Genomic DNA, 26,703 nt, shown 5'->3' with positions numbered 1-26,703 from the left:
GGCAAGGGGGCGGGGAATCCCCGAGACACGTAGTGGGAGGCGGGGCAAAGGGCGGGGCAGGACTGTGAGACTGAGACCCAGAGAAGGACAGACTGAGAGAGAGGGGAGACAGACCCAGAGGAGAGACAGAGGCACAGAGAGAGGGGAACAGAGACCCAAGAGAGGGGACAGAAACCCAGACAGCGCGGGACAGAGACCCAGAGAGGGAATGCCAGAAATGAGGGAGGGGGACATTGACCCAGAGGGAGAGACAAAGACTTGGGTGCCGGACAGACACTCAGAGTGAGAGGGAAAGACAAGCCCAAGAATGAGGAGGGACAGAATCCTGGGGAGGAGGGACAGAGACCTTGAGAGAGTGAGTGCCAAAAACCATGAGAGAGAGAGGGAGAACCATAAAGAAGGATAGTGACCCAAGGAGCAATGGTGACAGAATGAGGAATGGGAGACAGTGACACAGACAGTCAGGGCCACGTGTCTCTTGCCATCTCTCTCTCTGACAGGGACAGCTGCAGCCTCTGGGTAACCTGAGCCCCCCTCCCCCCTTTCTGTATTTATAGTCCTGGCCTGGCCCTGTCCCCTGCCCCCAGATCTGAGTTCCAGAGACAGGAGGTCATGGGTATATGTGCTGGGAGCAGGGTTCCTTTCTTCCCTCTCCAAAGCCTCCATATTAGCAACCGCTCTCTCAGCAGAGTATCCCATTCTTGCCAGAAACCCCCCAGAATCGAACCTCCAATCCTTCCACGGCAGGATTCTCACCCCCTTCACATTCATCCCTTCTGCCCCCAGCTGCCCTAGACTCCCCCAGCTTGGCCCACTAAAAGCCTAGCCATTGTCTTTGCAGCTGCCAAACATGAACGTATTGGTAGTCTAAAATCAAGTCCCTTAGGCCCCATCTCTTGGCCAAGGACAGACCCCTATACCTAGCCCTCCCCAGCTGAGAGGAGGAGGAGCAGGAGGGGAAGGGCAGGCGGGACTGACCCAGAATAACTCAGGGCTGGGAGTAAATTTAGCCACAGAAAGGGGAGGGGAGAGACCCTATTGGCTGGAAAGTGGGAGGGAGGGCCCGAAAGGGGGGTCAGGGGGCTCCTGAGACTGCCTCAGAGGGGTGTCCAGAGGAAGGCAGACCGGCAAAGCTAGAGAGAGACACAGCAAAAGAAAAACACAGAGAGAAAGATCCAAAAAGAGACAAGGACCCCCAACATTCATCCACATAGCCACAAGTGGCAGCTGGAGCCATCCTACAAGAAGGTCTGCTGTCTGTCTGTCCCCATGGGCCACCGTGGGCCATGGCTGCACACTTCTCTTCTCTGGGTTGCCGTGGCCAGCCTGCTCCTCCCCCCCGCCATGACCCAGCAGCTGAGAGGGGCTGGGCCTGGCCCCAGCAACTGGAACAACAATGCAGGAGTCACAGGGCCCTCAGAGGACGCATCAGGTGAGTTTGGCTACCCCATCCACAGCCACAGAGGCCATAGAGATGAGAATGAGGATGTTTCCACAGAAAGTGGGCATCAATTCTGGAGCCACAGAGACCATGGAGAAGAGGACGAAGATGTCTCCAGGGAATACAGTCACCAACTCCAAGGCCATAGGTACCAAGGCCATGAGGTCACAGACGAGAACATCTCTGATGAGGAGGTCTTCACAGAGCATGCTCGGCAGGCCCATGGGCACAGAGGCCATGGGAATGAAGACATGGACGATTCAGCTGAACATGGGCCCCACTTCCCCAGCCACAGGAGCCACAGCCATCAAGATGAGGATGAGAACGAAGTTATGTCCAGTGAGTATCAACATCATATGATCAGGCATGTACACCGAGGCCATGGAGAAGAAGATGATGATGACGAAGGTGAGGAGGGTGTTTCTACTGAGTACGGACACCAGGCCCACAGGCACCAAGGCCACAAAGAAGAAGAAGATGATGATGTCTCCAATGAGTATGGACTCCAGGCCCACAGGCATCAAGACCACGGGAAGGAAGAGGATGAAGAGGTCTCAGATGAACATCACCATCCTGTCCCCAGCCATGGATACCGAGGCCACGAAGAAGAAGAAGATGATGATGATAATGATGGTGATGATGATGATGTCTCCACTGAGTACGGACACCAGGCCCACAGGCATCGAGGCCACGGAGACAAGGAAGATGAGGATGAGGATGTGTCCACTGAACACTGGTACCAAGTTCCCAGACATACCCACCACAGCCTGGGAGATGAGGAGGAGGAGATCACAGTCAAGTTCAGCCACCAAGTTGCAAGCCACCAACCTCAAAGCCACAAGAGTACTGAGGAGGAGGACTTCCCAGATGAGTATAAAACAGAAGTCTTTGGCCATCACCACCATGGAGTCCTCAAGGAGGAAGATGAGGACATCTCTGTCAAGCTTAGCCACCAAGTTCTCAGTCAACAAGGCCAGAGAGATGAAGGGACTGGCCACAGAGTGCCCATCAAAGAGATTAGCCACCAGCCTCCAGAACACACAGGGGTCAAGGATAGAAGCTATTTGAGGGAGAGAGATTCTGAGGAAGAGAAGAAGGAAGACCACAGCTCCCATGAGGAAGATGATGAAGGTTCAGAGCAGGGCGAAGAAGGCACCCACCATGGCAGCCTGGACCACAAGGATGAGGAAGATGAGGAGGAAGGTCATGGCCTCAGCCTGAGCCAGGAGGAGGGGGAGGAGGAGGAAGAGGAGGAAGAAGAGGAAGAGAGGAGGAGAGAGAGGCCTGAGGTTCAGGCCCCACTGAGCCAACACCACCAAGAGGAAGAAGAGGAGGGTCTGGAGGAAGATGAGCTCCCCTTCACCATCATCCCCAACCCATTGGCCAGGAGGGAGGGAGCTGAAGGTGGCTCCAGTGAGGAGAGTGGTGAGGACACTGGTAAGAGCTCTCGCCCGGTGGGGGTGGCACCGGAGGAACTGAGCCACTCTAGATCACTGCTGCCCTCCTGTCCCCACAGGTCCACAGGATGCCCAAGAGTACGGGAACTACCAGCCAGGGTCCCTGTGTGGCTACTGCTCCTTCTGCAATGTATGTCCCCAGCCCAGGTCCATCCACCAGGAAGTCCATGGAATTTGTTCCAGGACCCTGGGGTGCCTTGGGAGGGCTCTGAGCAAATGAGGGGCAGGGACAGTTCCAAGTGAAGAAAGACACTTCTGAGGCCACACGGGGGACAGACTGGAGGCCAGGAAGCCAAGGAGCAGACTGGGGCAATGGTCCAGGAAGGAGAGATTGAGGCCTGAACTGCATCTGTGGATGTGGGGAGAGAGGAAAGTCCTTGACAAATATTGGGGGTGGGGGCGACAGGAAGGATGGGACTAGAGATTGATAGGCTGTGGGGAGAATAGAAAAGAGGGAGTGAAGAGTGTCCTTCAAGATCAGTTCACAGTGAGGGGCGACGTGGTCAGAGGAGGGGGCCAGAGGAAACTGAGCAAGGAGGAGAAGTAGGTTTGAGGGCAGATACTGAACTCAATTTTGGAGGTAATGAGGGTGAGGAGTTGGGGGCAGGATGGATGACTGGGGAATGGCGGGGTGGGGGGTGGCTTCCAAATGGGGTTAGGGTTTTGTCTAACAAGGCTCCTCTTGTCCTCAGCGATGCACTGAATGTGAGAATTGTCACTGTGATGAGGAGAACATGGGAGAGCACTGTGACCAGTGCCAGGTGAGACATCTCCCTGAGACTCAAGGCTCCACTCGGCCTCAGGATGGCGGGGGACCATCTGAGCACCTCCAGCCCCCAATCCTGGCCTCTGCTCTCAAATTGATCAAACCCCTTACCTCTGAGGCAGCCTTGACTCCATCCCTGATCCTGCCTCTAACGTTAACCTCCACCTAGCTAACCTCCTGCTGGAGACCCCATCCTTAGTCTGCCCTTGACCATGTCTTATGGCTCATTCTCTCTCCCCATCCCCGCCCCCAGCACTGCCAGTTCTGCTACCTCTGCCCGCTGGTCTGCGAAACTGTCTGCACTCCAGGTGAGCGTGGTGTTAGTGCTCAGAAGAAACCTGAAGAAGGGGCAGGACCCAGCGAGGCGAACCTTGGTGGGAGCAGGGCCAAATCTTAAGACTGGGAGGTTGTGGTGCGGGACTAGGTTTGGAGGCGTGGCCAAGGCTGGGAGTCTAGGTGGAGCAGGGCGAACACGGAGGGGCGGAGCCTGAGCAGAGAGAAGATGGGGGATACATGCTGAAGCCTGGGAGGCAAAAATAGGTTCAGGATTGAGGGGTGAGCCTAGAACCAAGTGGGAGGGGCCAAAGCAAGAGGCATTCGAAGGACCAGTAACACCCAGAGCCAGGAGGAACAAGCGGGACCTTCAAAGGAGTTCAGTGGAAGGAATTCGTCTTGGGGAAGGAATTAGGAAAAGGACGAAGCTCGCCCTAATCCCGGACTCCGAAAAGCGGTCCCGAAATTTCGCCCGTGGAGTACCCCTCAAGCCTCTTGTCTTTTCTCTCCCACAGGAAGCTACGTCGACTATTTCTCCTCGTCCCTGTACCAGTAAGTGTGTGGAGGGGGTAGTTTAAGGGCCCAGTTTAGAGAAGCGCTGTCCCACTGAGTAATCGGACAACCCTGGGGCTCCATTTCCCTGTATATAAAACGATTTCTCTGCGCCCTGGGTGAGCTCTGGACACTACGGTTGTCTAACCTCTGCGTTCCCCTATTTAGGGCCCTGGCGGACATGCTGGAAACTCCGGAACCCTGATCCCTGATCCAGTCGCGCGGCTGCGGCAGATATACCTTCCCGGCCCTCCAACCCATTTCCACAAACCATATTTATTTCTCTGAAAAAAGAGCTCCCCGGAACCTCATTGTCAACCGTGGAGTCTGGCTTCTCAGGGCACTGGGGAACGCGGGTGGGGATTGGGGACTTGGATTCGTGGGTCTGAGGAAGGAGGAGCCTGGACTCCTGGGTCCTCGACGTGGTTGGTTTGCTTTCTTAAGGTCTTGACAAATAAATCAGTCAACACGGGAGCTTTCTGAAACAGTTCTCTTTACCCGTGATCACTGAGTGACGCCTGGGGCAGGGAGGCTGACCAAGACGGGGGAAGATTCCCCCACCGTCCTCCCTCCCCTCACGCCACGTCGCCCAGTGGCATCGTGGAAAGAGGATTCTCCCATGCAAACCCCGGAGCCGCAGGGAGAGCATCTCTGCGCCCCCTACCCCCGGGGCACGGACACGGCCACAGCACGGGGGGCGGAGGGGCCCTAGGGACACGAGACACTGGGGAGGGAGAAGGGACCCCGCCCACAGCTGACCCCCAGCACCCGCGTCCGGACGCGGCGGGGTGGGACTGAGAGGCACAGGGGGCGAGGCTTGTAGCAGCGAGTCCCCCTCCCTCCTTTCGGACGAAGAAGGAAGACTTGGACCCCGCGACTGGGGAGAAGAAAGGGGAGAGGGCAGCCTCCCCTCGCATGCGGCCCTGGAGGGAAGCCCCGCCCCCTTCCCGCGGGGGAATGGGCACCCATCTCTCATCGGAAATTGATCAATAAATTACAAAGTAGAGATAAGGAAGGCGGAAGTTTGGGGCGGGATTTCTTCCTGCCCTCTTCTTTCCCCCTCTCGGTCCAGTTCCTGTGGTTTGGTCCAGGCCCAGTCCATTTGTGAGGCGGGAACGCGCACTCCCCGCTAGTCTGTACAGATGGTCCAGTCCATGGCGCGAGCTCCCCCGCCCGCTCTCCCCGGCGAGACCACACTCTGGGCAGAAGGGGGAACAGCCCAGCCTCTGGAAGATTCTTCCATCCGAATGAGGTCACCTGCATTGACGCGGGGTAGTACGTGGAGCAGTGAAGATCCATTGTGCCGCCCCCAACCCCCAAGATCTCCCAGTACAGCCCTCACCTGGAGGCCTGCACTAGCACGAATAGGTCCGGACCGAAACGCCGTCTGCCCGGGAACTCCCAGAAGTCTGGCCTGGAGGGAGAGCATGCAGCTGTTTAGCCTGGAGCGCACGCGCACGCACACACACACACACGCGCGCCCATTCCCCTCCAGGGTTTCTCTGATCCTCAACTCCTAGCGTCCTTCCTTGGATTTCCCCTTCCGAGATTACAACAACAGCATGACTCCATGCCGTTTTTTCCCTCCCTTACCCGCAGCCTTGGATTCATCCAAGGTGCCTAAGTGACACTGGGCGAGTTCATTTCCCACCCTGGAAAGGGGGTACAGGCTTAATCCATTCCACACCTGAAGGTGAGAATTGGCATATGGGAGCAGCCCATTTGTCATGGGTTGAGGAGAAAGGATTAGCCCGTTTCAGAACCCGGAGAGGGAGGCTTTTGGAATGTTGAGTTGATCCTTTTCCCACCCCAAGGAAGGGGAAAGGAGGAAGGGCTGCCGCTTTGGGGAGCCGCCCACCTTCCGGCTGCAGCTTGCGAAGAGGGAGCCCCGGCGAGCCCAGGGCCCCTGCTGCGGCCGAACGAAAGTTGGGGGGCAACATCTCAGCTGAGTCGGGGGTTACGCCTCGGAGGTCCTTCTCTCGGAACATCTTCCGCCAGGATGGGGAGCGGCTGAAGGACTTGGCGCTGTCCTAGGTACATGGGCCGGGCAGCCAGTGAGGGACTAGGGTCCTGTTCTGGTTCCGCCCCTTCCTTTGACTCCACCCCTCCCCGTGTCTAGTCTCTCCTTTAATCCCGCCCCCATCCTGGCCCCGCCTCCAACCACGACTCGGGGCAAACTCAAGCTCCACCCTTTCAGCTCCGACTCTTGAGGTACAGCTAGGAGCGGAGCCTCCAGAGCTGCTGCTGCGCCCACCTCGTCCAGCCGCCTGTCTGTGCCCAAGGAGATGAGGTTACTAAATTCCTTTTCCAGAAGCTGCCGGGCCTGGGGAGGAGAGGTGGGAGAGGGGTTGCAGCGTGCAGTCTGCGAGGTGGGGATGCCCAGTATCCCCCCGGGCCAAGCGACAACTTACCTGTGCATTCTGCGTGGGGATCTGCAGGAGCAAGGCCAGGTCGGAGTAGTCAAAGGTCTCGTCTAGGGCCAGCAGCGCCCCGTGCACCCCGCTTTCCGTGAGGTTTGTGGCGAATTCCTTCAGGCCCAGCCCAGACACCCAGCCCATGACCCGTTCATTGGACCACACCATCACGTCTGGAGACAGAAGGGCGCCTCAGTTGCAGGCCTGTCCAGGTTAGCCCATACCTCCACCCACTTTTCCTCTTTCCTGGCTACGCCCCCTATGCTGGCTCCACCCCATCGTTTATGGTAGCGCTCTTCCCCAGACCCCTCCACTTGGCTTCCAGCGGGACTCTTAGGCTCCTCTACTCACCGCGGATCTGGGTCTGACTTTCTTCCCGCCTCCGCTCCAAGTCTTTCCGGTCATAGTTGAGCCTTTTCAGGCACATGATCCCATAATGCAGACTCACCCTGAGCAGCAGGGGAAGTGGAGTCACAGATGAGCCTTCACAACCGCATGACTGCTGCTCCTATCGGGCCCTCCCCATTCCTATCAGGCCCTCCCCATTGACTGTGCTTTTCTGGGAGAGATCAGAGAATTGTTCCACTGGGTCAGTTCTAGTGATTGCTGACCTTCCCGGGAGTTGGGGTAGATCGACAGGCAGTTCCTATTGGTTAACCAGGAAAGGGTGTGGAGTCAACTAGCCAAGCTGTCTCAGGATTTGCACTTTTCCTAGTGGACCATCTAATTGCTGGAAGGGGCACAGGAGTCAAGATTTCCTGAGAATCAAGCTAAAGGGCTAAAGAGTGTCCAAGGAATTTCCCGTTACCAGTCCCATTGGCCAAAGACTCTAAACGTGAGACTGTCCCATTGGCCAGGCAGCCCCCACCTGTGGAAGCTGTCCACCATCTTGAGTTGGCCCCGGAGCTCCTTCTTGTTAAGATGATCTAACATGCGGGCATCCACCAGCGACTCCATGAAGTAACTGCGGTATTGGGGGAGCCCCAGGCTGGGCAGCCAGTCGTTTCCCACCCACTCGTGGTTCATGTCGCCATATGCCAGGATCTGGGGCCATGGGCAGGTGGGGGAAGTGTCAGGTCCTCTGACCCCTTCCCATGTATGTATGAAAGGGAACAGTCCAACCCACCCAACCCAAGTTTGTTCTTTTTCCATCCCCTGGCCCAGACCATAGCCAATCTCTACTCAGGACAGTGGACTAATGCAAAGTTGTTTCCTACTCCTTCATAATGAAACAATAGACCCTTATCTACTCAGTGTGGTTCTTGGGCCCACAGCATTACCATCACCTGGGAATCTGATGGAATTGCAGAATCTCAGACCCCACCCCAGGCTGCTGAGTCAGAATTTGCATTTTCACAAGCTCCCTGGGGTGACTTGAACTGTACATTAACATTTGAGAAGCACTCATCTAGCATTGTCCCCACTCAGAACAGATCAGTCCAACATCACTACTCCCACAAGTGAGCACAATGGATTCTTCCCACATAGCTCTCCTCACAACAAAGGTTAATGGATCCATCCATCACTCCTGCACTGTCTGGAAAATACTAGTCTAATGTTGTATCTGGTCCAGGACAATATTCTGGATCAGCCCAAAGTCCTTCACTGCCTTTAACATAAGGAAACAATCCATACCTCCCCCTGCTTAGAAACAAAGACCCCAGTCCAAGTTTTTCCACCTCAGGTGAGTTCACGCCTCCCCTTCCTGAGAACAGTGTATGTAGCTCCTCTTTCCTGACTTCTCAGAGCCCTGATGTGCTGCCCCCCTCCCCAAATGTTTTCTCCTTTGCCCAATATACTGGAACAGCGCCACTTCCCCCTGAATCAGACGGAAACCAGTCCTCAGCGTCTCCCTTTAGTTATAGCAACGGAACAGCTCCTGGAGTCCCAGCAACCCACGATAATGGGATGGCCCGTGCACCACGCTAACAATGGAACCACCCGGCTTCTACACCGACCCCACCAAACCACAGTGAGACAGTCCAGAGCCGAGCTCCGCGCAGCGCCCTCCCCCCGCCCCCGCGATAATGATGGAATGCTCCAGCGTGGGTAGGGGCGGGGCTCGGAAAAGGAAGGGAGTCCATGCAGCGTGCACAGCCTGTTCATGCGCCCACGTCCCGCCCCGCGCCCCCTACCTGCTCCCAGCTGATCTCCTTGGTCTCCTGACCCGTTAGTGGGAAGAGGGGAGAGAAGGGGTGGGTTATGGGGCAGGCGGAGGACGGCTGGAGGGACGAACAGTAGGACAGACAGCCAGACTCGCCCCACGGCCCACCGCAGGGAGAGTTAGTACCACCCCAAGACCGCCAGCAGGGGGCACTCACGGGCTTAGTCGTGGCCGTAAGGGACTCCATCTCTTCATGTGTCATCCACACGTTTCCTGTGGACTGAAGGACCCGGGGGTATTATGGAGGGTGATAGAGAGCTTCTGGATAGCGGAGGGCTAGAGGGTCATGCTCCTAGAGGCCCAGGCCATGTACATTTATACACATACTGCTTTCTGGCTCAGAAAGGCCCGTCACTGCTTGGGCCCGGAAGTGAGAGAGAAAAGGAATGATCATTATTGAACACCTGCTGTGTACCAGAACATGGGCTTTGGGATTTGGACAAATTCAGGTTTCAATTGAGGCCCTTCTGGGCATTTTGCCGTGTGGCCCTGTGTCAATGATGTCACCTCTCGGATCTCACACAGACTTACCGAGTGAGGATTCAGAGTGAGGTGGCAGATACAGCAACGGGGCAAATGTTTGAGGGGAGGGGGACGTGTATTCAGATTTATTAAACACCTGCTTCCAGCAACCCCACAAGTTAGGAATCATACATTGATTCGAGCATTTATGTAGCACCTCCTGAGTACGAGGCAGTTGTAGGGTCTGGGATACGCAAAGGGAAATTTGAATATAAACTGAATAGTAGATGAAATTAACAATAATGTTAATGTCTTAGGTATGATAAGGGTGTGGTGGCTACGTTCTTATTTTTAGGGGATGCTTACTGAAGTAATTTTCTGGACTAATTTATTATGATGTCCACAAATTACATTGAGGTGCTTCAGGCACAAAAAATCCCACACATAAACAGCAAGTATGGCAAAGAGTTAAATAATTGCTGAATTAAGCATGGTACACATAATTTTCTGTATGGAAGGGAAGGATAAAATATTAGAAAGCAGTAAATGCTATGGGGAAAATTAGGTATTGATGTACTGGGGTGATGGATGAGTGACTAGTTTAGCTGTTGAGTTAGGGAGGCCTTTTGGAGGTGGTGACATTTGAGCTGAGACCTCAAGGATGTGAAGGAGCCAGTCTTGGGGAAAACAGGGAGAGGGGTGATCCAAGTAAAAGGAGCAGCAGGTGCTAAGGCCCAGTCGGGAAAGGAGGAAGGTGTGGGCTTCTCATCAAAGGACTTGAAGGGAACCATACGAATTTGGCTTTTTCTCCTGGTACAGTCCATCTGGCTGCATGTGTAAGACAGATTGAGGAATCGGGGTACAGAGGAGCAAGGAGACCTGAGGAGAGACCCCCCCAGATAATCCAGTTGACTTATGGGGAGTAAGTTTATGGGACTTAGCTGGAGTAAGCAGGCTAGGATTGGTTAGTCTGAGGATAAGAGGTAGGGCCTTGAGGCAGCGAGGGCTGAGATTGGCCGCTGGACACTCACTGTGCGGGAAGAGGCTGGAGCTGAGGGTGAAGTGAGTGAGACCATCTCCTGGATGGCAAGGCGCAGCTTGAGCCGGTGCAGCGGGTTGCTGATACCGATCTCGCGCTGGATCTCTGTGTCCGACAAGTTGGCCATGATGGCACCACTCTTGACATTGGCCCGGCAGGCGGCCACATACCACGCAGGCATGCCTACCCACAGCTGGACCAGGGAAGGGAGCGGGAGAGAGACAGCCAGAGGCAGAGGAGAGACAGAGACAATATCAGAGGAGAAACCAGAGAGATGGAGAGAGACGGAAAGAGAGAGAGACGAAAACAGAGAGATGGGGAAAGGCAAGGGGGGAGAAAGAGACATGGAAAGTTCACAGTAAGCAGAAACAGATAGGGCAAGTCAAAGAGTTATGAGAGTCAGAGGGAATGTAGGGAGACAAAAGAAGACAGTTGGAGAAGGGTAATGTCAGAGTCAAAAGGGAAAGAGAGGGGTGGGGAGAGATATAGATGAGGAGAGACACACAGAGATGAGAGATAGACATGGGGAGAGAAGGAGCAAAAGATATTGGGAGAGAGATATGGAAAGACCCAGAGACATGCGAAGAAATATGGGCAATGACAGAACATGGAGATGGGGAAAGAGGCATAAAAATAGAGACAGAGAACCCCAGGGAGAGAGACATGGGGAGACACCGAGAGACAACAGGAGACCAGAACCGGAGGGTATGGCCAGGGGGAGAAGGAGAAAGAACAGGAAGATCAACAAGAAGCCTTACCCTTCTCAGGGCCTCACCCCCCACACACCCTCACATCTGGGTTAGGGAGGATGGTGCTGGGTAGACCCAGGCAGCCTTAATAGTGGACTGTCACGGGTTGGGGATCAAGAGTCAGGGCATTGCTGGGCCTCAGTACCTCCAGCCAGGAGACCACGGTGGGGCCATCCCAGGCAGCGAAGGGCAGGCCCTGGCGGCAGGCCTCTTCCAGAAGTTCATGCCTGGGAAGAAGGAGCCAGGGCAGGAGCTCTCAGGGGTAGAGACACCCAGCCCTACTGGATGGTCCCCTTCACTACAAGCCCCTCCCACAGCACTTTTTATGAATGTAGAAAATGTGGCAGAAGGTTAAAAAAAAATGCATGTGAACCTCTGTAAGTCCTCCTCCCTCTCCCCATCCCCACACTCACTTCCTCTTGTTCCTTCGGTCCTTGTCTCCTGGGCCTGTCAGCTTTGCTAGCCCCAGAGGATCAGTGGCCAACATCTCATCTGAGGGTGTTCCAGCTAGAGGCGGGGAGGGACAAAAATTGGGAGAATCTCAAGGGGAAGGCAGAATCTTTCATGCTGGGGGTCGTGAGAAGGATGCTAGGAAAGCAGAGGCCCCTAGGGAGTAATAAATGAGGCAACAGAGAGGAAGTAATAAAGCCAGACAAGGGCCAATGTCACCTCCCATACAGTAAATTGGAGACACCCCAAAAATAGAGAATTCACTGGGCTGGCCTTGTCAAAGGTGGCAGTAGTGTGCTGGTAAATGTTTAACTGGCTCCCTGGAAAGAGAGGAGGTTCTCTGATTTGTAGCATTTGCCAATTTCCATGGTATAAATAATCCCACCATGTGAATTTCAAGCTACCAATGTGATGTCAAGCAGTTCACAAAATTCCTGAAAATTTAACTATTAGCTCTCATGAACCAGTACAAGCAGGCTCCAGCACACCAGATGTGCCTCTCTCTTTCTCTGTTAAAAAAAAGAAGTAAATGAAATAAGAAATTAATTTATCCCACCAGTCATTCAGACAGACCTCAGAGGGCCCTTTCCTTGTTCCTCCTCCTCCCCTCTTCCTCTACCAAGTCCTGTCTCTTTCACATCCTAAATGAATTACCAAATGAATGAAGACATGAATGAATGTCAAGTGAATATGTAAAGAAGAGAAAAGGAAGGAAGGAAGGAAAGAAGGAAAGAAGGAAGGAAGGGAGGTAGGGAGGACGGAAGGGTTAGAATCAGGGTACTCACCCAAAGAAGAGCTGTCCCGGCCTGGTGGTCCCATTCGCCCCTTCTCCTTCTTGCCAAAGAGACGGCCTATGGATGACTTGATACTCTTCTTCTTGGGGGCTTTGTGCAGGGAATCTGGGGTACCCTCACTGAGTGAGCAGGACAGAGTGAGAGCAGACCCCATCTGGGATGCCCCCTCTCATCCCAACTCCTTGTCCATGCCCATTTCATCCTCCCAAGCAAGCCCGTCCCTATCCCATCCTTTGTCTCTTCTGACCTTCCCCGTGGGGGGCCCCCATCTTCCAGGGATCCTGCCTGCAGTGCCAAGGCTTGGGTCATTCTCTCAAGTCGGGCAGAGCGGGGAGTGGGAGGTGGGGTGTCTCCTGGGATGGCTGGCCCCTCCCCTCGTGGAGCCCCGGATTCCTCCTTGGGGACATGATTCTGGGGACAGAGAGGTAGAGAGGCTGGATTGAGTTGGAGGAGTCATGTTTGGGGCTCTTCATTAGTTGGGATATCTACTAGGGGGTGTCCAAGATGCCTCTGGTTTGGGGCACCATTTCTGAAAATAGCCTAGATCAAGTGGGGGTGAGCTGCAGAAACAAAGCCCCCATGCAGTCCCACTGGAGCTTGACAAGCCCATATTTATAGTATCTTAGCTTATGGTGTCAGGAGTGGGATTTACACAGCCTCAAGGGAAGTTAATAGGTTACAGGTTCTGGAAGCCGGATAACTTGGGCAACAAAATAGGGCTAATATCTCTTATGCCTTCCTCAAAAGTCAATTCTGAGGATCTAATGGTAGTTCTCAAATGTATGTTTAGTCACAGAAACATTAAAAAAAAAGAACTCTATGCAGAAACTTAATGCATAAAATAGATAAAAATAAACCAGATACAACTAAAGTAAAGTTAGGGTTCAAGAACCCAGTTTGCCCTTTGAATTGCAACTTTTAGGGAAAGGTAAGGTTGGTTTTGAAAACCCCCGGTGTGAGAAGTTATTGTTGCTGTTTGTTGGGGAGCCATTTCTGACATCATACCCATCCCACCAAGCTGAGACTTCAGAACACTCACAGCTTTGTCGGTGCCCTCACGGGCAGGGCTAGGAGGTGCCAGACGGGGTGTTGAGTGGCCGGAGCTGGGAGGGGATGGGCTGGCTAGGGTAGAAGTGGTGAGGGAGGGGGGTAGTGAGCAGCTACTGCGGTAGCGACCCAGCGAGTCCAAGCCAGAGCCAGACACCCGGCTCTCCAGCTCTTCTGCCCTTTGTTCTGTTGTCTCCTTCTCCTCTTGGATTAGCCTGAGAAGGGAAAGGGGGAGATTGGGTGAGATGACTGATGCAGACAGTGGGAGCGGGAGTCTGGGGATCCCAATGGGCCAGAAAGATTGGTGAGGAAAAAAAGAATTCTGGGGAAGGCATAATGAGATTAGAGGGCCTTGGTGGATTCACGACAGCTTCACAGGTTCAAGGGGGCAAGGGGTCATGATGGGCTCAGGAGTTTATGGAGGGATTAGGGAGGATGATCAGGATTGGGATCGGGGTGACCCTGATGATAACCAAGTGGTTTTGGAAAATCATAAAGGGATCACTATGGGCAAGAGGTCAAGTTCCAAGGAGGACGGCAAGAAGCAATGTTGTAATAAGATCAAGATGAGATCCGGGATTCTGAGGTCAACCTAGGATTTGGAAAAATCTTGGAGTCATTTGATACATGAGAGTTGATGCCTCAAGTCAGAACAAGTTTGAGTGGAAGGTAGTGGTTATGTTGGTGTATTTGCTGGGGCCGTTGGAGAGTGTTATTAGAGAATTGCTAAATAGGACAGTTGCTGGGGATTCAGGGTGGAATTTATGTGATGGGGGATTCTTATAAACTGAGGATTCCTTTTATATTAGGTAGAAATTCTTTTTTTTTTTTTGGTAGAAATTCTTGGTATAGAGTTGCGGTTCTTGATGTGTTAGAGTAAGATTCTTGTTGTTTTGGGATGAGGAGCTTGTGTTGTGTTGAAACTCTCTGCGTACTGGCTACATGAAGTCATGAAATCAATGGTGCACTGGAGGATTCTTGATGTACTGGGTTGAGAATTTTTGTATTTGGGGTACAGTCTTTGCTATATTGGGAAATTCTAAGTACTGACTGGGGGATATATATATATAGATATATGGGAGACTTCTATATATATCTATATATATAGATATATATAGGAGACTTCTGGAGTGTATGACATATATGACTGGGGGATATATATATATAGATATATATAGGAGACTTCTGGAGTGTATCACATAGGAGACTTCTGGGTGCATCCTGGGGAAGTCCTGGATACTGGAGGTAGTATCCAGTATCCACTGGAGTGTTGGGTTGGGAGAAGTCCTTGAGGATGGTGGGAGTGAAAATGGGCTCTGGCCTTCAGATCAGGCTTCAGAGCTGTGGGATCTGCTCAGGCGGGGCAGCGGAGCAGGACTGGGACAGCGCTCACTTGATCTCCTTGTTGATGGCTTCCAGCTGCTCCTGAAGCATGATGGCCAGTGTCTGCACGTCGGCCTGCCCACTGGGGGAGAGCAGCTCAGCCCCAAACATCCCCTCTGTCTCCTCCTCATCTGAACCATCCAGTTCCCCAGGAAATGGGGGTGGCATGGACCCCGCAGGGGCAGATCGCTCCCACTCCTGTCTCTGTGTGGAGACAGAGGGACACAGTGGGCAGGAGCTGGGGTAGGCCCTGGGTCTTCCTTCAACTCTGTTGACCTTGCCCACCCTCCATGACCCTGCCTATGTCCCCTGACACTGAATGCCCTAACCATGTGATCCAGCCTCCACTTTCTTCCCTCTCAGTTTTCTCTCTTGATGGGTCCATTTTCTTGATCACACCCCTACCCATGACCCCACCGCCTCCCCTGATTTCACTGTTTCCTTTTACCTAGTTCATTTCGTTTCTTCACTTCACCTGTTTTAGGATTCCACACCCTGCCCACCATCCCCAAGACCCCATCCCTCTCCCCACCCTATCATTCCTCTAAGGTTCTCACCATGAAGCAGGATTTTCACATGAAGAGACATCCAGGCAGTGGGGATGATGGAGTCGTGGGAGAAGGAGACAAGACAGCATGGGTCGAGAAGACCCTTCTTCTCAACCCAGCCCCCTTCCAGAGCCCTGCATATTAGATCCCCTTTCCCACTGTTGCCTTCCCAATCCCTGCCCAGTCCAGGCCCCGGAAGTGGCTGCTGACCTTGGAGGGCTCATCCTTAACCCCTGACCAGCGGCTCCTTTTGCCTGCCCGGCCACTGCCAGCCCCGTAGGGATCCAGGTGGGCGCCAGAAGGTAATGTAGGTGCCTGGGAGTAACGGAGCTCCAGGGCACTGCCAGGGAGAGACCTGTGGGCATGGAGAGGGAAGTCAGAGACCAAGGAGTCAGGAAAAGGAAACAGAGATAAGGGGTCATGGGGAAGGGCCTGGGGTCAGGAGACTAGGAGAGGGATCTAAAGTCAAAGGTCAGGAAAAAGGATCTGGGGTCAGGTCGTGAAGTCAGGGATCAAAAATAAGAGGAATCAGGGGAAGTCTCAGGGAGACAGAGATTGGGGGTGAGGGAGACAAGGGGATCAGAAAGGATGAGCTTGGCCAAGGAGGTCCATGAGCAAAGGTGGGGCAGGAAAGTTATTGCCACCTGGAGTAGGAGGATGGTGGCCTCCCCCGCAGCTGGTCGATCTCCATCTGCATTCGCTCCATCTCTGCCAAGAGCTGCTCCTGTGGGAGGGTATTGGAGGTGTCAGGTCAGAATGTGCCCAAAGGAACAGCCCCTCCCAGCCAGGCTGATTCCAACCCCAGCAATGCCTGCTTCATTTCCGTGGTCCTCCCCTCAAGGCCCCTCCCTTCCATACTCTTTCCTCCAGGCCTTTCCCTACTTTGTTGAGGAGCAGCTCGTCCTGAAGCTTCTTCATGTTAGCAATTTCCTCACTCAGTGAGTTCTGTGGGGAACAGGGGTGCAGTGAGGGGGGGAAGCCTGAATGGGACATACTCTGGGGGCCTGAGACCCCAGGGGGAATGAGGAGGGCTTGAAGGGTGAGCTGGAGGTCATCAGGGTTGTGGGGCCAAAGATGCAGTGGGGAAGGGAAGTCCCTGGGAGCCCCAGAATTCTGCATCCTGTATAATCAGAGGATTCAGTTTGAGGATCCATAGGGTTAGAGGCTTGGAGAAAACCCAAGAGCTCAGGTTATGAGTGCCCCAGAATTCAGTTCTTGGGGTATTTAGATTAGGTGAAAGAGTGGTCCCTGCAATAGAGCAGAGAAGTCTGTTGAATTCAGGATACCAGGTTTGGGGAGATCTCAAATAATGGATCTGGGGAAAAGATCTGGGGCCCTGGGATTTTGACAAGAAGTAGTTCAAGATCCCGGGTTATCAATTGGAATCCTGGGTTGGGGCGCACCTTCTCCTCTAGCGCCCCCATGCGCTCCTTGAGATGAAGCTGTAACCGTTCATTGGACTCGCTCAGCAGTTTGTCCACTGTCTCAGACAGCCGCTTATTGTGGTCATCGTTCATTTTTTCCCGCTGCCGGGCCTGCCGAAAGGACAGGGGGTCAGGGGTACTGAAGCCCACCTCGCCCAGACCGCAGCCCTTGCTCTAAGCTCCCACCCCCAGCCCAGCCCCTCATCTAAGTTCCTCCCACAGTCTCAAAGCCCCGCCCTCATTGCAGTCTTCTGTCCCCTCACCCGCTGCAGCTCCTGGTTCTTCTCCTCCAGCTGGGCCTCCAACTGCCGAAGCCGCTCCTCAAAATTCCCATGACGTTCCTCAGCCTAAGAAATGGAACCCATGATATCTGACCTTGCCCCACTAGGTTCCAGTCAGACTCCAATCCCACCTCCTCCAAGACTGGGTGCTAGGCCTGACCCCAGAGCTCCAGGCTACTTCCCCACAGGACTCCATACTCCGCACTTATGACTCAGGCCCTGCCCCCGTCTACAGGTCCTGTCCCTTTGTCAGTTCATATTTCAGGACACTCATCCTTTCAGTCCAAACTAGAAAACGTACCCACGCCCAACCTCCAGATTCGGCTCCCATTCCAACTCCCATCCCTTTCCTAGACTCCAGGTCCCGCCTTTTTACCCAAAACCCAGACTGCAGATCAGCTTCAAGGTCCCGCCTTCTCCAGGCTCCGCCCCCTCCCAGAGACTCCAGGCATCCCCTCACCTTATTGAGCGCCGCCACGCGCTGGGCCAGCTGCGCCTCTATCTCAGGCAAAGTCTCTGCCTTTTGCAGTGTCTGCTGCAGCTTCTGCTTGGCGTCGTCCAGCCACTCGGCCAGCTGACGGCTCTTCTCTTCACTCTAGGGGAGGACAGAGACGGGGAGAGGGAAGTAGCTAGGTCACGCGAGCCAAGACTTCAACCCCCATCGTCCCTCCACAGCTGTGCCCCCACCTGCCGGTACAGAGACTCCTTGCTGGCCAACTCGTTCTCCAGCTTGTCGTTGGCATCGTGCAGAGACGTGGCCTCGCGCTGGGCACTCAAGTAGCGCTTTTCCAGTGTCGTAATCCGCTCTTCCATGTCCTCCCGCTGCGCCAGGGCCTGCAGAGGTGGCAAAGGGCAGCATGCACTACAGCTCCCAGAAGGCCTGGGGGTAGCCTAGGCTTAGAACCCCAAATCAGGCATCCCAGGGTATCCTGGGAATTGAAGTCCCCTGCCATACAGGCGTCAGAATGGTGGAATCACACCTGCCAAGAGCTCCCAGCAGTAGCCAACCAACGTTAGGTTCCCTGCCACCTAAGAGTTAAGATGGTGGTACTACACCTCTCCTGAGTTTCTAGGTTAGTACTGGCTTAGATTCTCCCCATATGGATGACTTAAGGCTCGTGGGATAGGAAGTCTCCACTCTTCTTGAACCACTTGCCTCAAAAATCCAGGCCTTAGATTTTTCAGCAACTTCTGGCAGAGGCTTAGAATCACAGAGCAAATGTCCTGGGGTCTCATGGGAAACAAAGGTCCCTTCCATCTGGAAAGCAACATCGCCCAAGATCCCCCAGGGTAGCACAGGCTTAGAACCCCAGAGAAGGTGCTACGGGGTCTCATGGGAGATGGATTCCTGTTTGGGAGCCCTTGTGGTGGTGGAGCACATTTCCCAACAGACCCCAGAGCCATTCAGGCTTAAAACGTGAGGTGAAGGCCCTAGGGCTCACTCAATGATGAGAACTAAAGTACTCACTCTTTTGTCTCATCCAGGGCCTTTGAGAATCCATGCCCTACATTTCCCAGCAGCCCCTGGGACATGGGAGTTAGGATCAAGGGGCCTAAACCAGGATGGGTTGAAATGCAGACAAAGGAATTCAATTTAGAGGCACAGAGAATTTCTCAATGATGACATAACTACGATCACTTACTGAATGCCTGCCATGTATGTGCCACATGCCACCCTCTAACAAAGATCACAAGTCCCATTTCACAGGTGAGGAAACAGGCTCAGAGAGGAGAAGAATCTATAGTTTGTGGACTAAATCCAGGTTCCACCATTCATGAGCTCTGTGACTTTGGCCAAAGGGGCAGGGGAGAATCAGGGCAAAGGGGTACCGACAGCAGCCCACTAGGGGCCCTGGCCTCACCTCCTTGAGGTCGCGCTGGAGCTTGGCGTTAGCTTCTTCCGCCTTACCCAGCTCGCGGTGGGCGGTGCCCAGCTCCTCCTCCAGCTGGCTCATCTGGCGGCACAACACCGCCAGGCGCTCCCGCAGCTGGCACACCTCTGCACGCTGCCGCTCCAGGGCCTCCTCCAGCTCCGCTGTGCGCCGGTTAGAATCCCCGCCAGGACCCAGGCCATTGGCAAGGGTCTGGAGTGGAGACAGTGGGGAAGGAAGGGACAGAACACAGAATGGGTAAACACAGAGGTATAGAGGGAGTGCAAGGAGAAAGTTGATGGGGGTGGAGAGTGAATCACAGATCAGTAAGGGTCATGGAGATCACAGAAGTTAGCCAGGGACCTGAATCAAAGGTCAAAGGCCAGTAAGGTCTTAGGAGTTCAGATATTCTAGGGTCAGTGAGGATAATATCAAACATTAAAATGACCATCACAAAGTTAGAGGGCTGAGTGGAGGTCACAAGGATGGGGACCAATGAAGAACAAGGGGAACAAAAGACTTTCACTTCTTACCTGTCCGTCCCCATCCTTGCCAGGCTCCTCCAGCCCGGACCGGCGCCTAGACAGCTGCTCTCGAAGGCTCAGAGTCTGGGAATGGAAAAGAGATATCAGGACAGAAGGAAAATTAGTTCTATTTTCCATTGGCACCAGCTCTCTAAGGAGAGGTCATAAACACTTCCAGTCCTGTTGGGGCCACCCCCACCCTACAGTTTACCCTTAGACCCTGTGCTCTCCTTACCTGCCTAACAGGGAGGGTGTCCAGCCTTACTCTTGCACTTAGCCTCCTGGTGGAGATGTCCTCTTCTATCCTGACTTTCCCCCTCCAACCATTTCCTTCGGAGTGGGTTCTTTCTGTTATCCCCAGCCCATGGTTCTCACTTTAAACTCATTTTCAATGGGCAGTTCTCCTCTTGGCCCTGCCCACTGAGTTCCTCCTTAGGAACCCCACTGGTTCTCTCCATAGTCCAACTCTATTGGCCTTTTGCTCTAGTTCTGCCTCCAACAGATTCTGGAACCCCAAATCAGTTCCACCTCATTGGGAACTCCTTAGATCCTCCCTCCCTTTCTTGGCCATGTCCCACCTCCTGGTTGCTCAGCTCCAACTCCTCCTCTAGCACTGCCACCCGCTCCAGTGCCATCCGCAGCCGCTCCCGGACCTGGGAATGGGGCAGAACAGGAATGAGATGGAGATCAAATCCAATCTAGGACAGCTGTCAATGATGCAGAACACTCTTGGAAGGGCCTGATAGTGCAACATTAGAATTCCTCTATCCATAATGGATGTGCAGCCCCAACCCGCTACCAAAGCTGCCCCACCCACTTGTAGCTCCCAACCTAGTTCATTTTTCCATTATCAACCAGTAAAGTCCCAGTCTGCATAGCCTGTCCCAGTCAATCACAGGCAACATTCTTCCCACTTAGGACATCCCCAACCAATCACAGCCAGAATCTCTCCAATTGAGGACAGCCCCAGCAACCCACGGGTTTCCATTCTTCACCCAGGCTCTTCCATTCTCATACCTTCTCATCCAGAGCCTTGTGGTGCTCGAAGAGGGACTTTAGAGCCTTGAGCACCTCCACCTCGGAAGAGACCCCGCCTGGGGACTGGGCCTGGCGTTTCACCACGGTCATGCGTAGTGACCTCTCGTGCCTGGACACCAGACACTCCAGGTGTTCCAAAAGAAGCTACAGAGATAGGGCGCCAGGCCAAAGAAAAGAGGCAAGGGAAGAGAAGCAGGGTAGAAGAAAAAGGTGGTTCCGACAAGAGGGGCGGACACATGAAGAAAGAGGGGGAGCCAAGCAAAGGGGTAAAGAGCGAAACAGGTCAAGAAAACAGGGATATCAAAGGTACCGGCGGGGTCAAGGAAGGAGTAGAGTGGTACGGGGAAAAGAGACCGTTATGGAGGAGAGAGGGAAGAGGACATGAAGCAAGGAGGAGACCAGAAGGGATCAACCAAGAAGTGGGGACAAGGAGAAGACAAGAAGGTGAGATGCAGGGGGGAAAAAAGATGGATCAGGCTGCATCACCTGAGGCCCCGCCCACCCCACTTAGGCCTCGACCCCAACACCCCTCACCCGCGTATTGTTCCTCTCCGCTTTCAGCTCTGCAATCTCTTCCTCCCGCTCCAGCAGCTGCTCCCGACATAAATTAAGCTCCTTCGTCAGAGCCGCAAACTCCTGTCCAGATGTGAACAGGATAGGGACAATCAGATCAATCCTCCCCCTATCTCCCTCACTGCCCAGGACTGGGAGTTTGAAGGCCCCGCCCTCTCGCCTAAACCCCGCCCCTTCTAGCAGCTCAGACCCCGCCCGTCACCGGCAAAGCCAGCCTCCCCGACTCCGCCCTTCCGCGCCAAGTCCCGCCCCTCCGAACGGCCCTCTTGTGGAGACCCCGCCTGCCGCAGGCCCCGCCCCGGCCCCGGCCCCGCCCAGACCTGGGGCAGCGCGATGCTGAGCTGGCGCTGCAGCGAGTCCTTCTCGTGGCCCAGCTCGCGCAGCCGCAGCTGCGCTGTAGCCAGCCCATCCTGCGCCTCGCGCAGCGTCTCCAGCAGGCGCTCGCGCTCGGTGAGCATCGTGACCATGAGGCGCTCCAGCTCGCCGCCCGTTTCGTCCGGGCCCAGCGCAGAGCCCCGCCGGCCATCCTCGCTGATGGTGGGCATCACCTCGCACATCATGGCGGCGGTGCTGGCCTGCAGGTGCGGGGAAGGGGCAGGGAACAGAGTCCGGCCTTGTCAAGGGACAGGCAGAGAAAATGCGGCACGACCACTGTGATACTACATAGAGGAAACTGAAGCAGGTCCACCCAGGCATTGCGCAGACGAAGCTAAGGCCTGTCCATTCTAATCATGGCACAGGATAAACTGAAACCCTTTGCTCTCAGGAAACTAGGCCTGGCTACCTGCGTGATAGCATTTGGGGAAACCGAGGTCAGACTCCATCAGGCACTAGCAACAAATCTAGGCCCAGCCTAGTTCAAGAAACCGAAACCGGGTGATCCAGGCATTGCCTGAGGGAAGGTGGAAAAATTAGTCTCTTCCTGTTTTGGCCCTGCTGAGAATCCCCCTCAACCCACTGCATGAATGAGAAAACTGAGCCCCAGTGGAGAACCATGACTACAGGAGGACACAGGACTGGCATTACGGAATTAGGTCACTGGCACGCGGTTACCTGCTCTCCAGCCCAACTCCTCCCTCCTTCCATTTCTCATCTGGACCTCAGTTCCAGAAGAATCTAAAGACCCACTCCACTTGCAGGGGGTGGAGGGAAGCATGGCCGGTTCAGGGCATGTTAGCCATCTCCTATGACCCAGGTGTCCAGGAGGATCCAGTTCCCTCCTTCCTCGGGTCACAGAATTCTAGGTCCTGGAGTCCCCTTCTTCTCCCATACTCAGGAGTCTGAGCCTCCAGCCCCTTCCTTCCCAATCCCAGGAGTCTTGAGACCACACTCCCTCCACCCCCAGGGAAGTGAGTCTGGGCTTTCAACCTCCAACTGTAGACCTAGAAATCCCAGACTTCAGACCTCTCCTGTCCCAGAACCCAGGAGTCCAGGACTCCAGGACCCAGGAGTCTGCATACACGAGCTGTGGGCAGAGATGAAGTGAGGTGCCCTGAGCCGCTCCCTTGCACACATCAAGTCAGACGGGTCCAGCTGGCCCAGCCGAAAGCAGGAGGGACTTTCACGCTGTTCCCTCCTTTCCATCTCTCCCTTCTGACAGCAGCATAACCGGTTCTGAGAGTAGATAATTCCCAGCCCCACCCAATGTGTGGACTGTGTCCAGAGCCTGGGACTGGAGCCTTGGACTCCTGTGAGGAGAGGAGGGGACTGAGGGCCTCGGGACCTGGGAGAGGAGGCAGCTGTGTCCCTTGGGTCTTTGAACAGGTGCATTTGGGAATCTAGATACCTGAATCCTAACACTCAGAGGCCAGATTCAGGAAAATGTTTATAAGAGAGCAGGCCAGCCATAGGTCCCACAATAACATTGTATCTAAAACCCAGAACCTACTCAGGAGATGCAACAGGATCTTTAGAGAGGCTGCTCTAGAACTTCAAATTCATTGAGACGGAATCAAAACACAACAAGGCAGGGCAAAAATCTAGAAAGGCACTGGCATGTAGACACAGTACAGAGTGGAAAAAGGACATATGCTTCCACATTTACAATGTGCTTGGGGTAAAAGCTGCACATAGGGCATATTCTAGAACCCAGGTCTGGAACATTGAACCAGCCAAGAACAATCAATAACTTAAAGAGCATTTGGGTGACCCCAGAATTATATTTAAGAACATACCTAGTGAATTGCTCAATGAGCCAAGTCAGGAGACAATCTAGAACTCAGAACCTACTACGGATGAAAATATAACACAGAATATAGCAAAAGGTTGCATTCTTGGTTTAATCATGTGTCTAGACAATGTTAGAACTCAGAATGCAGAAGACGTTCTCTAGAATTCAAAACATGCCTTGGAGGTGAAGAAAAACCTAGAAAGTATCAAGGAGTTTTCCTGGAACTTAGACATGCCCGGGGGAAGATTCAAAAAGATGCATGCTGGGAATTGAAAATTTACTGTTATAAGGACTGAGCTGGCAAAGGCAAGGTGGGGTATTCTGGAAATGAGGACATTTCTAGGCTGAAGACTCCAAAAGAGCAGAGAGCTTAGAGCATGCTTAGAATGCTCAAATGGCAGATGGAGGAGGAAGCACACAGTCCACCAGGGGACAACTTCTAAACTAACATCACCCTAAGGAAAAGATGGGCAGAGAAAGTGGGAATGGATGGGCCTAGGGTTTAGAACCAGAGGAAGGAAGTTGTAAGGTAGAACACTTCAATGGGAATCCCCTAGATTTAAGGCTGTAGAACGGAATGGAACCTAAAGTGGGAAAGTGTATTCTAGAATTGATAGCACAATTTGGAGAAAGACTACAGCACACAATTGGAAGATACACATTCTAGAACTTAGAATGCCCCTGGGAAGAGAATGGAATCTAGAGCAATGCCGAGGCTGTGGCTGGAAGCTAGAACACACCTAAAACGAAAATTTAGCAGAGAATAAGCAAGGACTGGTTTCTAAAAGTTGGGAATATATCTGAGAAGATGGTAGGATTTGAATTTGGCTTGGGGGGAATTATCTAGATATTTTAATTCATTTGGGGAAAGACATGCCTAGAATTTACCATCTAACCTAGAACTTCAAACATGCCTTGGGTGAAGACAGAACAGAGATGTTGACTGAGAGTGTTTCAGGATCTAGAAAGAATCTAGAATGTGGAGCATTGCAAGAACAATGTTTAACCGGAAATGTGGAAGACAGTGAGTAGATTCTAGGTTATCTAATAAGCCTAGGTCACAGAACACATTTTGAGGAAGTCATGTATGTTTGGCTCAAGCCTGAGTGTACTCAGAGGATGGGACATCACGATATGGGCCTGAGAAGGCAATGAGGTGCTGGAAAGATCTCAAGAAGTTGGGTCTGAGGGGAGAGAATAGAGTCCCAGGGAGCCCAGCAGCTGAGATGAAATAGGGATGAAATGGGTTTGTCAAGGCCACCGGAGATGTCAAGTTGCTGGAGGGATTGTGAGGCCGTGGCGACCTGGGTTCCTAAGAGCTGAGGAACTAGATAGGTGGGTGGGGGGAGGGCAGAACTGGGGACCTGGACTCCTGAATCCTTGTGGAGATAAAGGACAGGGGGTTGGGAAGGAGAGCTGGGGCATATGGCCTCGGTAAAGGATGGTGGCCAGTACAGAAGCTGGGATCTGAACTCCTGGGTGCCTGAGGGGATTCAGGACTGGGGACAAGGTATTTAGGTCTCCAGGGGGGAGGGCGGGCAGATGCCAAAGAATTGCATTAAGAATTGCATCCTGAGTCCCTGAAAGGGAGAGAGTCATGGCGCTTGAATCCCTAATGGGGCAGATGCTGGGGTCCTAGGAGGCTGGGTATATTTGTCTGAGGGGCACAGGGGCTGTTGAACTCTAAAGGGGGCAAAGGCTGGGAATCTGGGTCCCCTGATGCCAAGGTCCCTAAGGTGAACGGGGCAGGAACATTCAGAAGCCCTGACTCCTCAGGAAGGTGCTGGGGTCCCGGAAACCTGGGCTGCTGAGGAGGAGGCTGAGAGCCTGGCCAGCGGAACCGAGGCCCAGGCACTCAGGTCGGCGAGGGCCCGGGTACCCCGGGTCAAAGGCGCTGCGGGGGAGATCCCCGCGCCGCCGGCGCCCCCTCTCCTGTGGCGGCAGCAGGAGGTGGGGGAAGCGAGGCTGCCGAGTACGCTGACCATGGACAGCTCCAGAGCCGGCCTGTGTCCAGGGCGGCCGCGGAGCCGGCCTGGACTGAGGGACGCGGCCGGCTGCTCAAGCCAGAGGGCTGAAGATGGGCAGACGGGGTGCGCGAATGGGGGACTATGCGGACGCGACGGGGGACGGCTAGCCCTCGCCGAGGGAGTGTGACACAGCCACGGCGGGTGTCTGGAGCTCCCGGGACTGGGCTGAGGAGGAGGATCTAGGTCCAGAGGGGTTCCCAGGGTTGAACTGAAATCCAGGCTCCTGGGCCCTGGAAGAGGCGCAAGGAGGCAGTACGCCTGGGATTCTAGGGTTCGACTGGGGACTCTGAGAGCCGGGATGGGCACGCCTGACTCTCTGGGGTTGGGCTGTGAAATTTGGGCTCTCAGGTCCCCCGGGATGAAGAAGGGAACCTAGGATCTTGGAGATGCGGGGAAAACTCGGCGAGGGGGTCCCCGGGGTGGGCGCTGCCAGGCAGGCCGGGCCGGGCTCTTACCTGCCTGGTCCGCGGCGGCTGCGGGCGGAGCTGGGCTGCAGGAGGGACGTGGGGTGGGGTGGGGGGACCGGGCGGGGCCCCTGGCGGCGGCCGGGGCCCGGATCTGTAGCTCCGGAGCCCTGTCTCCGCCGCTCGCGCGGGCTCCGCGTCTCTTGCTCCGGCTTGGGCGCTGGGGACCCCCTCCCCTTCACGGTCTCACAGACCTCTACCCCCTGAAACAGACCCCTACCCCTGTCACCGTTCAGCCTTCCCCCACGAGGCCGCAGCCGTCAGATCCAGGGGTGCCCACCAGCGCCCCCAAATCCCACCTTCCCCCCCAAAAAAAATTCCTCCTCCCTCCCTCCCCCCCCACAGCTCCCCGGCCGTCGTGGCCCCTTTAAAAGGAGACTGACAGACGGCCCTTAGTGGCCAATGGGAGGCAGCGTCGGTGCCGGCCGGCGGTAAACCCCGCCTCCGCACGGGCCGGGAGGGGTAGCGCGGGCGGAGAGCGGGAGGAGGGGCTTAAGACGTGTCGGCCAATAGGCGAGGAGCGTGAGGCGGCTGGGGCGGGAGGCGGAGCCCGGCAGGGGATGATGTCACCTGGAGCTAGGGCCGCGCGGCGTGGAACGCGAGTCGCGACCCCGGATGCCGGCGGTGGCGCGCGCCGGCCTTCGCGCCGCCGGAGACAGGAGGGCTGGGCGGGCGGCGAGGTGGGAGTATTTTAAGGTGGGGCGACTCCCGGAGGCGCGCGCTTGGGTTGCAAGGTGAGGTGAATGCCGGGTCGGCGAGTGCACCTTATTCTGCACACCCTGCGCCGGCCTC

General features: G+C 54.6%; 2 protein-coding genes across 4 annotated transcripts; one reads left to right on the top strand and one right to left on the bottom strand.

Annotated features, from left to right (window-relative positions):
• Positions 1-94: 94 nt before the first annotated feature.
• HRC (histidine rich calcium binding protein) lies at positions 95-5,502 on the top strand. 3 transcript variants are annotated; one of them, XM_081032031.1, is made up of 6 exons: positions 95-2,878; positions 2,958-3,028; positions 3,591-3,659; positions 3,918-3,972; positions 4,453-4,489; positions 4,658-5,502. In XM_081032031.1, the coding sequence occupies exons 1-6, from the start codon at positions 1,270-1,272 to the stop codon at positions 4,692-4,694; spliced, it is 1,878 nt and encodes a 625-aa protein (XP_080888157.1). In that variant the 5' UTR covers positions 95-1,269; the 3' UTR covers positions 4,695-5,502. The 3 variants fall into 3 exon arrangements, with proteins under 3 accessions (XP_080888157.1, XP_080888158.1, XP_080888156.1); XM_081032032.1 differs by having other exon boundaries at positions 101-2,866; positions 4,658-4,971; XM_081032030.1 differs by having other exon boundaries at positions 101-2,878; positions 2,958-3,045; positions 4,658-4,971.
• On the bottom strand, positions 4,966-26,150 carry PPFIA3 (PTPRF interacting protein alpha 3). Its single transcript, XM_081032029.1, has 30 exons — positions 25,903-26,150; positions 21,571-21,825; positions 21,212-21,313; positions 20,657-20,821; positions 20,218-20,292; positions 19,649-19,723; positions 19,107-19,328; positions 17,932-18,078; positions 17,705-17,839; positions 17,227-17,310; positions 16,943-17,074; positions 16,422-16,484; positions 16,184-16,263; positions 15,750-15,894; positions 15,002-15,189; positions 13,601-13,823; positions 12,809-12,972; positions 12,553-12,680; positions 11,731-11,824; positions 11,463-11,544; positions 10,561-10,761; positions 9,225-9,287; positions 9,039-9,065; positions 7,772-7,947; positions 7,255-7,352; positions 6,901-7,076; positions 6,744-6,812; positions 6,348-6,519; positions 5,832-5,903; positions 4,966-5,746 (listed from the first exon to the last, which is right to left on the bottom strand). Exons 2-29 carry the CDS (start codon positions 21,808-21,810, stop codon positions 5,845-5,847), a joined length of 3,585 nt encoding a protein of 1,194 aa, XP_080888155.1. The 5' UTR covers positions 21,811-21,825; positions 25,903-26,150; the 3' UTR covers positions 4,966-5,746; positions 5,832-5,844.
• Between the last annotated feature and the right edge of the window lie 553 nt (positions 26,151-26,703).

The sequence above is a fragment of the Rhinolophus hipposideros genome (assembly GCF_964194185.1).
Source record: "Rhinolophus hipposideros genome assembly, chromosome: 21".
Lineage (NCBI taxonomy): Eukaryota > Metazoa > Chordata > Mammalia > Chiroptera > Rhinolophidae > Rhinolophus > Rhinolophus hipposideros.
This window is presented reverse-complemented; position numbering and strand designations above follow the sequence as displayed.